This window comes from Aquila chrysaetos (assembly GCF_900496995.4).
Source record: "Aquila chrysaetos chrysaetos chromosome W unlocalized genomic scaffold, bAquChr1.4 W_unloc_1, whole genome shotgun sequence".
Taxonomy (NCBI): Eukaryota; Metazoa; Chordata; class Aves; order Accipitriformes; family Accipitridae; genus Aquila; species Aquila chrysaetos.
This window is the reverse complement of record NW_024470321.1, coordinates 2727095-2740525: the sequence shown is the minus strand read 5'-3', so window position 1 is coordinate 2740525 and position 13431 is coordinate 2727095. Positions and strand designations below refer to the sequence as shown.

Below are 13431 nucleotides of genomic sequence, written 5' to 3'. Positions count from 1 at the left end.
GGGTATTCCATACCATGTGACGTCCCATCTAGTATAGGAACTGGGAAGTGGGGGGCGGGGAATCGCCGCTCAGGGACTAGCTGGGTGCCGGTCGGTGGGTGGTGAGCAATTGCATTGTGCATCATTTGTACATTCCAATCCTTTCATTATTGCTGTTGTCATTTTATTAGTGTTATCATGATCATTATTAGTTTCTTCTTTTCTGTTCTATTAAACCGTTCTTATCTCAACCCGTGGGTTTTGCTTCTTTTTCCCGATTTTCTCCCCCATCCCACTGGGTGTGGGGGGAGTGAGTGAGCGGCTGCGTGGTGCTTAGTTGCTGGCTGGGGTTAAACCACGACAGTTATATGTGGAGAACTTCTCTGCTCTTAAAAATGATGGCATGACATAAACCATTGACCAAGTCTGGGACTAAGAGCGGATCCAGCTGCCCCTGGGCTCTTCTCTGAGAAGGAGTCCAGAAAGCAAGGGGGTCTGCTCTGAACCTCGTGACTCAATGGGAGGGCTCTCCTTATTTTCTTCCCTGAACTGATTCCCAAATAAGCAAGGCCTGTAGTATATGTTTGGTGATGTATGGTTAGCACGTTACACAGTTTCATGCCAATTTTTGTTGTGAGCATACCAATTTTTGTGGTGAGCATGCCAATTCTTGTTGTGAGTGAATAAAAATTGAGTTTTGTGAGTTAAAGGATCCCTGGTGTCGTTTCACCTTAATCCTGACCTGGGAATCGGCAAACCTGAGTCATCATCCTGAGAAATTGGGACATGACACACCTACAAAAGCAATATGTAGCTGTAGCTTCTGAATGCTATGGCAGTGAGATACTCTTAACAAAATTTTGTGAAGCCAGTGGGCTGACTGCCATTGATTTCACTGGCAATTGAAGCTTCTGAAACCAAATAAAGGGAAGATGTTTTAGGAGGAACTCACCAATGTGAAATAATGTACTTTGAAATGTGCTTAAAAGAGTATTAGCTCCCCACCCCCAAAAGAAACTGGACCTACCTTGAAGGGAAATAAAAAACAAAGTGTTCCTCTAACTGGGGAAACCACAGGAAACTTGTTTTGAATGTAAAGGGAAATTTTAGAGATAGGCTTGGAAGATGAAAGGTCAGCAGAAAGAAAACAGTGAATTGCAATGTGAAAAGACTGGAGATTTAACAATTATTAGAGAAGCAAAAACTGACAGCAGCACTGGGATGCAGCTCTAGGTAACTTCTTTAGAGAAGGTGCATCAGTACAGACAGGTAACAAGTTCAGCTAGACTGAGCATGTCGAATTATAATTTAGTGGTTTGGGGCAGGGGGTGGAGGATGGTGTTGGTGTTGAATGCAAGGATGACCGAAAAGTTGCTTGTGTCCTGTTTGCTGTACAAAGGACATTAAATGTGCTCTTTGTATTTGAAGCTAAATATTATAAACAGTTCAGTGGCATGTGTGAGCTCCCCCCCCATTTGTTAGTGGATTATTATTAAGATCTGTGAACTTTGTTTTTCTAAAGCACTATGTTTGTTTGTTTTTTGCACAGAAATTAGATACATATCTTGGATGGGGAGTTTTCTGAGTTTGGTAGCTTTCTAGATGGGGGCAAGAGTAGATTAAGTTGGATTTTAATTCAAAACTGAAATATACAGGCAGATATGGGAAACTTGATTTGGTTAATGTTAGTTTCTGTTCTCAAGATTCCTGTCTATTACGTTGTAGAGGTTTATGGAGATCATAAAATGCAGTTGTAACAAGCTTGTCATTTGAAGGACTTGGGTGTTGCTGTGATAATTTAGAGAATAAAACAAAATGAGTTGGTAGCTAAGGATCATTCACAAAAATAAATATTAAAATATATCTTTAATTAAAATTATGGAATTTTTTAAAAAAATTTAAGGACTTGCTTTAGAAATATGTCAAGTACCATGTATGTTTAGTGACCTATTTGACAGTGTAATAACACTATAACTAAGGCAAGAGACAAGACAATAAGGAAGGGTGGCATGGCAAAAATGAAACAAAGAAACAAATCTGTATGGTAAAGTAAAACAAAACTAAAGCATAACTGTGGTAGATACAAAGAAAATAAAAGGCTAGTTGTTTATGGATAAATGAAACTTTGAAACAAAATAAAATCAAGCCTGTTTAGTGTTGTGGAGAAAGAAACATCAGTCACTAGTAACTTCCAGTTTTCCCTTGGGGGATTAGCAGCAAGGCTGTCCGTACAGTGCAGGGAGAACCATAACAAGTGCTGATTGTGTGAATAGGGACATCACCATGGGTAACATTGCTGGAGACACTGAGCCTGGAATTCTCTTTTTCCTTGGGATTTTTTTCCTGAAAGTTTGCTATAGACATTGTTTGGTGGGTAAAGGATTATATTTTTCCTCCTTGAGCTCTGTGAGAGCAGGAAAGTCCTTCCACCAGAATTGCCAGGATTGGAGCCTGTAGCACAGGAGACAATTTTCTGGACCATGGTAATTCTGGTAAATGCTGCTTCTTCTCATGTCTCTCCTAAACATAGTGGTTTTTGTTAGGGTTTTTGTTTGTTTGTTTTTAAACTTGGGGTTTGTATTCTGTTTAAAAGAGAGTGAAGAAAATTCTACTTTTTGCAATTTTTAATTTTTAATATCAAGTGGCAGAGCGTGAAGGCCAAGCATGTCCAGGTGTCTCTAAATGAGATAACATTCATGTTAGTCCCTCTTGAATGTGATTAGGAAAATCATGGCTATTTCACAAATGCCCATTATAATCCTTTAAGGGATGGGTAGCTTCTGTTGCTGTGGTCATCCTCAGTGAGGCTCTGTAGCAGATGTTAACTTGTACTATATTTTTGTATTCATCTGTGAAACATCTACTGTTGATGCACTTAGGAAAAACTAAGTGCTCAGCTGACCAGACCACTGCCTGAGCTAATATAACACATTTGTGCTCTTAAAGAAGTGGCAAGTTCAGAGGATTTAACATAAGCTGTGAGTTTCCTTTACTGAATGTTGGGTCCATTAACATTGCCATAGCCTGGTCCTGCTAAAATTAATTGCCTGGGTTTGAGCTGACAAGACTCAACTATATGATGAGTTGATCACCATCAACTGTATGGTGGTGATAGGTTAATGCTGCCGGGCAGAGTCCTGCTGCTGTTTTTGGGGGAGGAATGAGAGAGTCGTAGTGGAAATTATGAACCTTTCTTCTCTATAGCCTGATCCAGAGCCTGTGTGTAAATTTTTAATTATTACAGCTCAAAGATATTTCTAAGACTTCACAGAATTTTTGCATGAGAAGTGCGAGTACAGTGTCTTTTGGGGCCAGTGAACTTTAATTATTTGGAAGGGCAGGGAAGGTTGTGGTCTTTTTCCAGCCTTTTCACTTAGGAGAGCGCAAAGTGGTTTGAGTCACATGTCAGCTAACACTTTAGCCCACACTGTAATTTAAAAACCACCAACCCATATTTAACACTGATAAGTTTCTGAAAAGTATTAGGAAGATCAATAGGCCATGGTTTTAGTACTGTCATTGATCACTGCTACAAAATTGTGGTAGTTTTGAGAAGTTTTGCAGGTAGAAAATGTTCAGTTTGCTTAGAGATAAGGATCTAAGTACAGCTTGGTATTTCTATCAGTTGCCATTGCTGCCTAGGTTGAGGGTTAGTCAACATGTTTGACTTAGCCCTGGTTATTTGCTTTTGATACTGCTTCCTAAACCTTTATTCTGTACCTAGCCTAGGAACTCTTACAATAGAGGGGATTTATCTGCTATTTCTGCAGATATTTATGCTTGCTTGCTTCTGTTTGTCAAATTTTCATAAGATGACTGGGAAGAGAGGGAATGGAGAGTTTCTATTCTTCACTTGTACTGAGAGGGGTGAGAATATCATAACGTATGTGTATTTATGTGAACATATTTACATTTCAGATTTTGATACCAACTCCAGAAAATGCACCTGAAATCAGGGACATTGCCTTCAACCACTCTCTGCAGATTGATTTGGCTCTTATGCTTTAGCATTTGCAGCTTGGTCTTGCTTAATATGCTAGATAAGGTTTATGTCAGCCTAATTGGTTGCTGGCATTCCTGAATTTCACAACTGCTGTATTCAGCTGTGTACTAGAAAAATATAATGGAATACTGTTTGTGGAGAGCAAGAGGCAATTATAACAATGTATATGTGCTTTCTGGCAGTTCAATAACATGTAAACTTTTAGAAACACATAAAGAATTTTGAGGAACAAATTGTATGGGTATATTGCCAGTTTAAACATATGTCGTGGTTTAAGCCCAGCCCGTAACAAAGCACCACGAAGCCGCTCACTCACTCCTCCCCCCTGGCCCCGGTGGGATGAGGAAGAGAAAATATAAAGAAAAGCTCATGGGTTGAGACAAGGACAGGGAGGGATCACTCACCACTTATGGTCACGGGCAAAAGAGAGGCTCAACTTGGGGAAAAACAAAATCAATTTAATTTACTACAAATCAAATCAAAACAAGGATAATGAGAAGTAAAACCAAACCTTAGAACACCTTCCCCCCACCCCTCCCTCCTTCCCAGCTCAACTCCACTCCCGGTTTTCTCTACCTCCTCCCCCCCTAGCAGTGCAGGGGAACAGGGAATGGGGGTTATGGTCAGTTCACCACACATTGATTGTCTCTGCCGCTGGTTCCTCCTCAGGGGGAAGACTCCTCACTCTTCCCCTGCTCCGGCATGGGGTCCCTCCCATGGGAGACAGTCCTCCATGAACTTCTCCAAGGTGAGTCCTTCCCATGGGCTGCAGTCCTTCACAAACTTCTCTAGCATGGGTCCCTTCCACAGGGTGCAGTCCTTCAGGCACAGAGAAGAGCCCTGGGGCAGCTGGATCCGCTCTTAGTCCCAGACTTGGTCAATGGTTTATGTCATGCCATCATTTTTAAGAGCAGAGAAGTGGGATGGGGGAGAAAATCGGGAAAAAGAAGCAAAACCCACGGGTTGAGATAAGAACGGTTTAATAGAACAGAAAAGAAGAAACTAATAATGATCATGATAACACTAATAAAATGACAGCAGCAATAATGAAAGGATTGGAATGTACAAATGATGCACAGTGCAATTGCTCACCACCCGCCGACCGGCACCCAGCTAGTCCCTGAGCGGCGATTCCCTGCCCCCACTTCCCAGTTCCTATACTAGATGGGATGTCACATGGTATGGAATACCCTGTTGGCCACTTTGGGTCAGCTGCCCTGGCTGTGTCCCCTCCCAACTTCTTGTGCCCCTCCAGCTTTCTCGCTGGCTGGGCATGAGAAGCTGAAAAATCTTTTACTTTAGTCTAAACACTACTTAGCAACAACTGAAAACATCAGTGTTATCAACATTCTTCACATACTGAACTCAAAACATAGCACTGTACCAGCTACTAGGAAGACACTTAACTCTATCCCAGCTGAAACTAGGACAGTATCCACCCCTTATTCTATACCACTGACGTCATGCTCAGTTCCCATACCTTTAGTTACATCCTGGTCAATCATCATCACCTTTTCCATCCCTTTGAGACATATGAACAATGATATATGTATATATATATGTATACACACACAGAGATATCATTCCTTTAGTTTATGGGTTATGTTCATTAAATGTTCATTGAGTTCATTTAGTTCCCGACTCTGGGCTCCATCTGTCATACCAGTCTTTCTGGGCAGGAGGGATGGTGCAAAGTCCTCTCAGTCGGTAGAGCAGGATCGGGCTTTGGTGCAGTGTAGTAGGTGGGTGACATTGGACGCAGCAGGAGGATGGTGTGCACCGTTGGATTGTTTGCATGCTGGAGTCAGTTCTGGTTCCATCACTACCGTGCTTCGCTTAGTTTTATCACAGTTCTTTCTTGCTTGATCTAAGTGATTCTTACTATAGTACTATGGATATAGCATATAACAATTATAGTAATGATAACATACAGTAGCAGGGTTATATAGCAACTAATATCATACAGTTTAATTGTGGCTATTCTCACCTAAAATCAAATCCCCTTGAGGCACACATCGGACTTCCCCATCTTTTCGCATCACCCACCAAGTGCACCCAGGTCCTTGAGCAAAAGCAATCCCACGAATGGGTTTACCTTTGCCTGAGGCAGGAGTAACCCAGACTGTCTTCCCTAACATATTTTTTATGTGCACTACAGGGACTTTATCCCCTTCTACAGTATGTAAAAGTTCAGAATGGGCAGGTCCACCCCGATTGGCAGATCCTCTGGTGTTGACTAACCAGGTGGCTTTTGCTAAATGTGTATCCCAATGTTTGAAGGTTCCACCCCCCATTGCTCTCAATGTAGTCTTTAACAGTCCATTGTATCGCTCAATTTTCCCAGAGGCTGGTGCATGATAGGGGATGTGATACACCCACTCAATGCCATGCTCTTTGGCCCAGGTGTCTATGAGGTTGTTTCAGAAATGAGTCCCGTTGTCTGACTCAATTCTCTCTGGGGTGCCATGTCGCCACAAGTCCTGCTTTTCAAGGCCCAGGATAGTGTTCTGGGCAGTGGCATGGGGCACAGAATATGTTTCCAGCCATCCGGTGGTTGCTTCCACCATTGTGAGCACATAGCGCTTGCCTTGGCGAGTTTGTGGGAGTGTGATATAGTCAATCTGCCAGGCTTCCCCAAATTTATATTTCAGCCATCGTCTTCCATACCACAGGGGCTTTAACCGCTTGGCTTGCTTAATTGCAGCACATGTTTCACATTCATGGATAACCTGTGCAATAGTGTCCATGGTCAAGTCCACTCCTCGATCACGAGCCCATCTATATGTTGCATCTCTTCCCTGATGACCTGAGGTATCATGGGCCCACCAAGCCATAAATAGCTCACCCTTATGTTGCCAGTCCAGGTCCACCTGAGCCACTTCAATCTTGGCAGCCTGATCCACCTGTTGGGTATTTTGATGTTCTTCAGTGGCCTGACTCTTGGGTACGTGAGCATCTACATGATGTACTTTTACAACCAGATTCTCTATCTGGGATGCAATATCTTGCCACAGTGTGGCAGCCCAAATGGGTTTACCTCTGCGCTGCCAGTTGCTCTGCTTCCATTGCTGTAACCACCCCCACAGGGCATTTGCCACCATCCATGAGTCAGTATAGAGATAGAGCACTGACCACTTTTCTCTTTCAGCAATGTCTAACGCTAGCTGGATGGCTTTCACCTCTGCAAACTGACTCGATTCACCTTCTCCTTCAGCAGTTTCTGCAACTTGTCGTGTAGTGTCGCACTTTCTCCGCTGCGACAATCTAGGGAAAACGACACATCGCCAGGGACTCGCCCTGGGGAGAAAACGGACCAACACAGATACTGTGGATCAAACGATTTCTCCGTTTATTAACTGCGCAACACTCGGTTATATATGTTTCTAGTATCTACTCACACATAAGCCATTTGTTGATTGGTTAACATGTGCCGTTCACGCGCTTAAACAATAGTCTAATTGGATAAAGTCCTCTAATCACGCGAATAGTTTCATCCACCTGCATGCTGTCTTGCACTCTGTCTTCAGTCACATCGCCCTCCTGTTATCAGTCACGTACGCCCGACCTTGTTCTACTTTTTGTGCATTCTTCAGCAAGCTCATAATAATTGTGCCTTTGTGCAGTTAGGAAACTTCCAACAACAGTTGTGCCTTGTGCAGTTTCCTTCGTCCTCCCACAATTTCTCCCACAAATTCTCCCACAGCGTAGGACTCCATACAGCAGCTTTCCACCTCCGATGCTTTCCCACAATGCAACAGAACCCATCAGTGAACAGGGCATATTGCCTCTCATTTTCTGGCATTTTATTATACAGCGGGGCTTCTTCAGCACGCGTCACCTCCTCCTCTGGCGACATTCCAAAATCTTTGCCTTCTGGCCAGTCCGTGATCACTTCCAAAATTCCTGGGCGACTGGGGTTTCCTATGCGAGCCCGTTGTGTGATCAGTGCAATCCACTTACTCCATGTGGCATCAGTTGCATGATGTGTAGAGGAGACCCTCCCTTTGAACATCCAGCCCAGCACTGGCAGTCGGGGTGCCAAGAGGAGCTGTGCTTCAGTACCAACCACTTCTGAGGCAGCTCGAACTCCTTCATATGCTGCCAATATCTCTTTTTCAGTTGGAGTATAGCGAGCCTCGGATCCTCGATATCCTCGACTCCAAAACCCCAGGGGTCGACCTCGGGTCTCCCCAGGTGCTTTCTGCCAGAGGCCCCAGGTAGGGCCATTCTCCCCAGCTGCAGTATAGAGCACATTTTTAACATGTTGTCCTGCCCGGACTGGTCCAAGGGCTACTGCATGAACAATCTCCCGTTTAATTTGTTCAAAGGCTTGTTGTTGCTCAGGGCCCCATTTAAAATCATTCTTCTTCCGGGGTAACTTGGTAGAGAGGACTTACAATTTGACTGTAATTTGGAATATGCATTCTCCAAAAACCCACAACATCTAAGAAGGCCTGTGTTTCCTTTTTATTAGTTGTTGGAGACATAGCTGCTGTTTTGTTGATCACATCCATAGGGATCTGACGACGCCCGTCTTGCCATTTTATTCCTAAAAACTGGATCTCCTGTGCAGGTCCCTTGACCTTACTTTCTTTTATGGCAAAACTGGCTTTCAGAAGGATTTGGGTTATTTTCTTCCCTTTCTCAAAGACTTCTTCTGCTGTGTTGCCCCATACGATGATGTCATCAATGTATTGCAGGTGCTCTGGAGCTTCACCTTTTTCCAGTGCAGTCTGGATTAGTCTATGGCAAATGGTGGGGCTGTGTTTCCACCCCTGGGGCAATCGATTCCAAGTGTACTGGACACCCCTCCAAGTAAAGGCAAATTGTGGACGACACTCTGCTGCCAGAGGGATTGAGAAAAACGCATTAGCAATGTCAGTTGTAGCATACCACTTGGCTGCCTTTGACTCTAGTTTGTATTGAAGTTGTAGCATATCTGGAACGGCAGCACTCAGCGGTGGCTTAACTTCATTCAGGCCACGATAGTCAACTGTTAGTCTCCACTCCCCATTAGACTTTCACACTGGCCATATGGGACTATTAAAGGGTGAGCGAGTTTTGCTGATCACTCCTTGGCTCTCCAGTTGGCGAATCAACTTGTGGATGGGAATCAGAGTGTCTCGGTTGGTGCGATATTGCCGCCGGTGCACCGTCGTGGTAGCAATTGGCACTTGTTGTTCTTCAACCCTCAGCAACCCCACAATCGAAGGGTCTTAAGAGAGACCAGGCAGGGTAGACAGCTGTTCAGTGCCCTCTGTCTCCAAGGCAGCTATACCAAAAGCCCATCGATACCCCTTCGGGTTCTTAAAATTACCCTCTCCTGAGATAGTCTATGCCAAGGATGCACGGTGCCTCTGGGCCAGTCACAATGGGGTGTTTCTGCCATTCATTCCCAGTTAGGCTTACTTCAGCCTCCAATACAGTTAACTCTTGGGATCCCCCTGTCACACCAGAAATACAAATGGGTTCTGCCCCTTTATAACTTGATGGCATTAGAGTGCACTGTGCGCCGGTGTCTACTAGAACCTTGTACTCCTGTGGGTCTAACGTGCCAGGCCATCGAATCCACACAGTCCAATAGACCCGGTTATCCCTTTCCTCCACCTGGCTGGAGGCAGGGCCCCTCTAATTCTGGCCAGAGTATCCGGTATTCACTTCTCGTAAATTGGCTCAGAAGTCCCTTCAAGAGGATCAGAAATAAGATCAGCCCTTCTACTCTGTTTGGAAACTGGAGCGGCATTTTTCCTGGTAGAATCCCCTTTTGTGGTGGTTTTTCCTCGCAGCTCACGTACCCGTGCATTTAGGACCGAGGTAGGTTTTCCATCCCATTTCCTCATGTCCTCTCCATGATCACATAGGTAAAACCACAGGGCAGCTTGCGGTGTGTACCTTCTATATTCTCTCTCTTGGGCAGAGGAGCGCTCACTCCTAATAGCTGAGACATTGGTCCTTACAGGTGGGGAGTAGGACATATCCTCTTTGAATTGCTGGAAATCCTCGGACAGCTTCTCCACAGCTGAAATGCAGGCTTGTAGGGAGGAGGAGAGATTTTCTTCATGTTGACGGAGTTGGCGAGCCACTTCATCCAGTGTCGGTGCCTCTTTGTCTTTCCAGGTCATTATTGCCAGTGAGTTGGCATAGGACGATGGTGCGCTCCGTACAAATTTCCGCCACATGGGTCGTGTGCATTGAACTTCGTCTGGATCTTTGGGTAATTGTGGGTTGTCCGGGTCATGATGAATCGTCTCTAGCACAGCTAATTCCCTCAGATATTGGATACCTCTTTCCATGGTGGTCCACTTGCTTGATTGACATATAACATCTTCCTTAAAGGGGTACCTTTCCTTCACACTTGACAGGAGTCGCCTCCAGAGGCTGATGGCTTGTGTTCCTCTTCCAATTGCCTTGTCAATGCCACCTTCCATGGCAAGCAATCCCAGCTGCTTGGCTTCCCTACCTTCTAATTCCAAGCTATTAGCCCCATTGTCCCAGCATCGGAGGAGCCAGGTGATAATATGCTCACCTATACGGTGGCCAAAATCTTTTCGCATATCCCGCAGCTCACTCAAGGATAGGGACCGGGTTATTACCTCTGGTTCTGCCTCTTCCTCCTGTTCCCGTGATGACCCTGGTTCACCTTCATCCTTTGCTAAGCGAGCTGATTTTTTTGTATATTTCTTTTTCTGTAATGGGGCAACTGATACTGGTGCAGGTTGATCCGCTGGTTCAGTTGCAGTATCGCTCGCCGGGTTTTGGATAACCGCAGCGTCTGTCGCCAAGGTTTGGGTAGCAGCAGTGCTCGTCGCTGAGGCTGGAGAGACCTCAGTGCCCGTTGCCAAGGTTTGGGTAGCTGCTGTGCTCGTTGCCGTGGCTGGAGGGGCTGCAGTGCCTGTTGCTGAGGTTTGGGTAGCCACAGTTCTCGTTGCCGGGGCTGGAGGGGTCGTGGTGCCTGTCACCAAGGTCTGGGTGGCCGCAATGCTCGTCGCCGGGGCTGGAGGGGCCGCAGCGCCCACTGCCGGGGTTTGGGTGACCACAGTGCTCATTGTTTTGTTGTTAGGTCCAGAGACCTTCTCTTCCCCTTGAGGGTGCTGAGTTGTGTCGAACAGGGCTCGATAGGCATGGGCCAGGCCCCAGCACGTTGCAGTGATTTGTATCTCTCTGGAGCTGCCGGGGTGACAGTATACCTTTTCCAAATATTTTACTAGTTCTTCTGGATTCTGCACTTGTTCAGGGGTGAATTTCCAAAACATTGGAGGTGCCCACTTTTCTAGGTACTTGCCCATACTACCCCACACACCCTGCCACTCATAATTATCCAGCCTCGGGGCAGACCTCTGGGTGATCTTCTTAAATAGTTGTTGTCGTGGTTTAACCCCAGCCAGCAACTAAGCACCACGCAGCCGCTCACTCACTCCCCCCCACCCAGTGGGATGGGGGAGAAAATCGGGAAAAGAAGCAAATCCACGGGTTGAGATAAGAACAGTTTAATAGAACAGAAAAGAAGAAACGAATAATGATAATGATAACACTAATAAAATGACAACAGCAATAATGAAAGGATTGGAATGTACAAATGATGCGCAGTGTAATTGCTCACCACCCACCGACCGGCACCCAGCTAGTCCCCGAGCGGCGATTCCCCGCCCCCACTTCCCAGTTCCTATACTGGATGGGACGTCACATGGTATGGAATACCCTGTTGGCCAGTTTGGGTCAGGTGCTCTGGCTGTGTCCTGTGCCAACTTCTTGTGCCCCTCCAGCTTTCTCGCTGGCTGGGCATGAGAAGCTGAAAAATCCTTGACATTAGTCTAAACACTACTAGCAGCAACTGAAAACATCAGTGTGTTATCAACATTCTTCTCATACTGAACTCAAAACATAGCACCGTACCAGCTACTAGGAAGACAGTTAACTCTATCCCAGCTGAAACTAGGACAGTATCCACCCCTTATTCTATACCATTGACGTCATGCTCAGTTCCCATACCTTTAGTTACATCCTGGTCAGTCATTATCAGCTTTTCCATCCCTTTGAGACATATGAACAATGATATATATATATATGTATACATACACAGAGATATCATCCCTTTAGTTTATGTGTTATGTTCATTAAATGTTCGTTGAGTTTATTTAGTTCCTGACTCTAGGCTCCATCTGTCATACCAGTCTTTCTGGGCAGGAGGAATGGTGCAAAGTCCTCTCAGTCGGTAGAGCAGAGTTGGGCTTCAGTGCAGTGTGACGAGCAGTTGACATTGGACGCAGCAGGAGGATGGTGTGCACCGTTGGATTGTTGCATGCTGGAGTCAGTTCTGGTTCCATCACTACTGCGTTTCATTCAGTTTTATCACAGTTTTTCTTGTTTGATCTAAGTGATTCTTACTATAGTACTATGGATATAGCATATAACAATTATAGTAATGATAACATACAGTAGCAGGGTTATATAGCAACTAATATCATACAGGTTAATTCTGGCTATTCTCACCTAAAATTAAATCCCCTTGAGGCACACATCGAACTTCCCCATCTTTTCGCATCACCCACCAAGTGCACCCAGGTCCTTGAGCAAAAGCAATCCCACGAATGGGTTTACCTTTGCCTGAGGCAGGAGTAACCCAGACTGTCTTCCCTAACATATTTTTTGTGTGCACTACAGGGACTTTATCCCCTTCTACAGTACGTAAAAATTCTGACTGGGCAGGGCCACCCCGATTGGCAGATCCTCTGGTGTTGACTAACCAGGTGGCTTTTGCTAAATGTGTATCCCAATGTTTGAAAGTTCCACCCCCCATTGCTCTCAATGTAGTCTTTAACAGTCCATTGTATCGCTCAATTTTCCCAGAGGCTGGTGCATGATAGGGGATGTGATACACCCACTCAATGCCATGCTCTTTGGCCCAGGTGTCTATGAGGTTGTTTTGGAAATGAGTCCCGTTGTCTGACTCAATTCTCTCTGGGGTGCCATGTCGCCACAAGATCTGCTTTTCAAGGCCCAAGATAGTGTTCCGGGCAGTGGCATGGGGTACAGAATATGTTTCCAGCCATCCGGTGGTTGTTTCCACCATTGTGAGCACATAGCGCTTGCCTTGGCGAGTTTGTGGGAGTGTGATATAGTCAATCTGCCAGGCTTCCCCAAATTTATATTTCAGCCATCGTCCTCCATACCACAGGGGCTTTAACCGTTTGGCTTGCTTAATTGCAGCACATGTTTCACATTCATGGATAACCTGTGCAATAGTGTCCATGGTCAAGTCCACCCCTCGGTCACGAGCCCATCTATATGTTGCATCTCTTCCCTGATGGCCTGAAGCATCATGGGCCCACTGAGCCATAAATAGCTCACCCTTATGTTGCCAGTCCAGATCCACCTGAGCCACTTCAATCTTGGCAGCCTGATCCACCTGTTGGTTATTTTGATGTTCTTCAGTGGCTCGACTCTTGGGT

At 45.3% G+C, this 13431-nt stretch overlaps 1 protein-coding gene across 5 annotated transcripts in view; it reads left to right on the top strand.

Moving 5' to 3' along the window:
- Positions 1-13431, top strand: part of LOC121232873 (kinesin-like protein KIF2A) — a 76524-nt gene that overhangs the window by 4808 nt on the left and 58285 nt on the right. For 3 of the 5 annotated variants that reach the window (XR_005931736.1, XM_041121364.1, XM_041121366.1), the window contains exon 2: positions 4652-4730. The exons of the other annotated variants lie outside the window; for them this stretch is intronic. Coding sequence is in view for 2 of the 3 variants with exons in the window: in XM_041121364.1 (XP_040977298.1) it covers positions 4652-4730 (79 nt within the window). In the remaining variant the exon portion in view is untranslated. The remainder of the gene's footprint in view (positions 1-4651; positions 4731-13431) is intronic. 5 annotated transcript variants of the gene reach the window in all.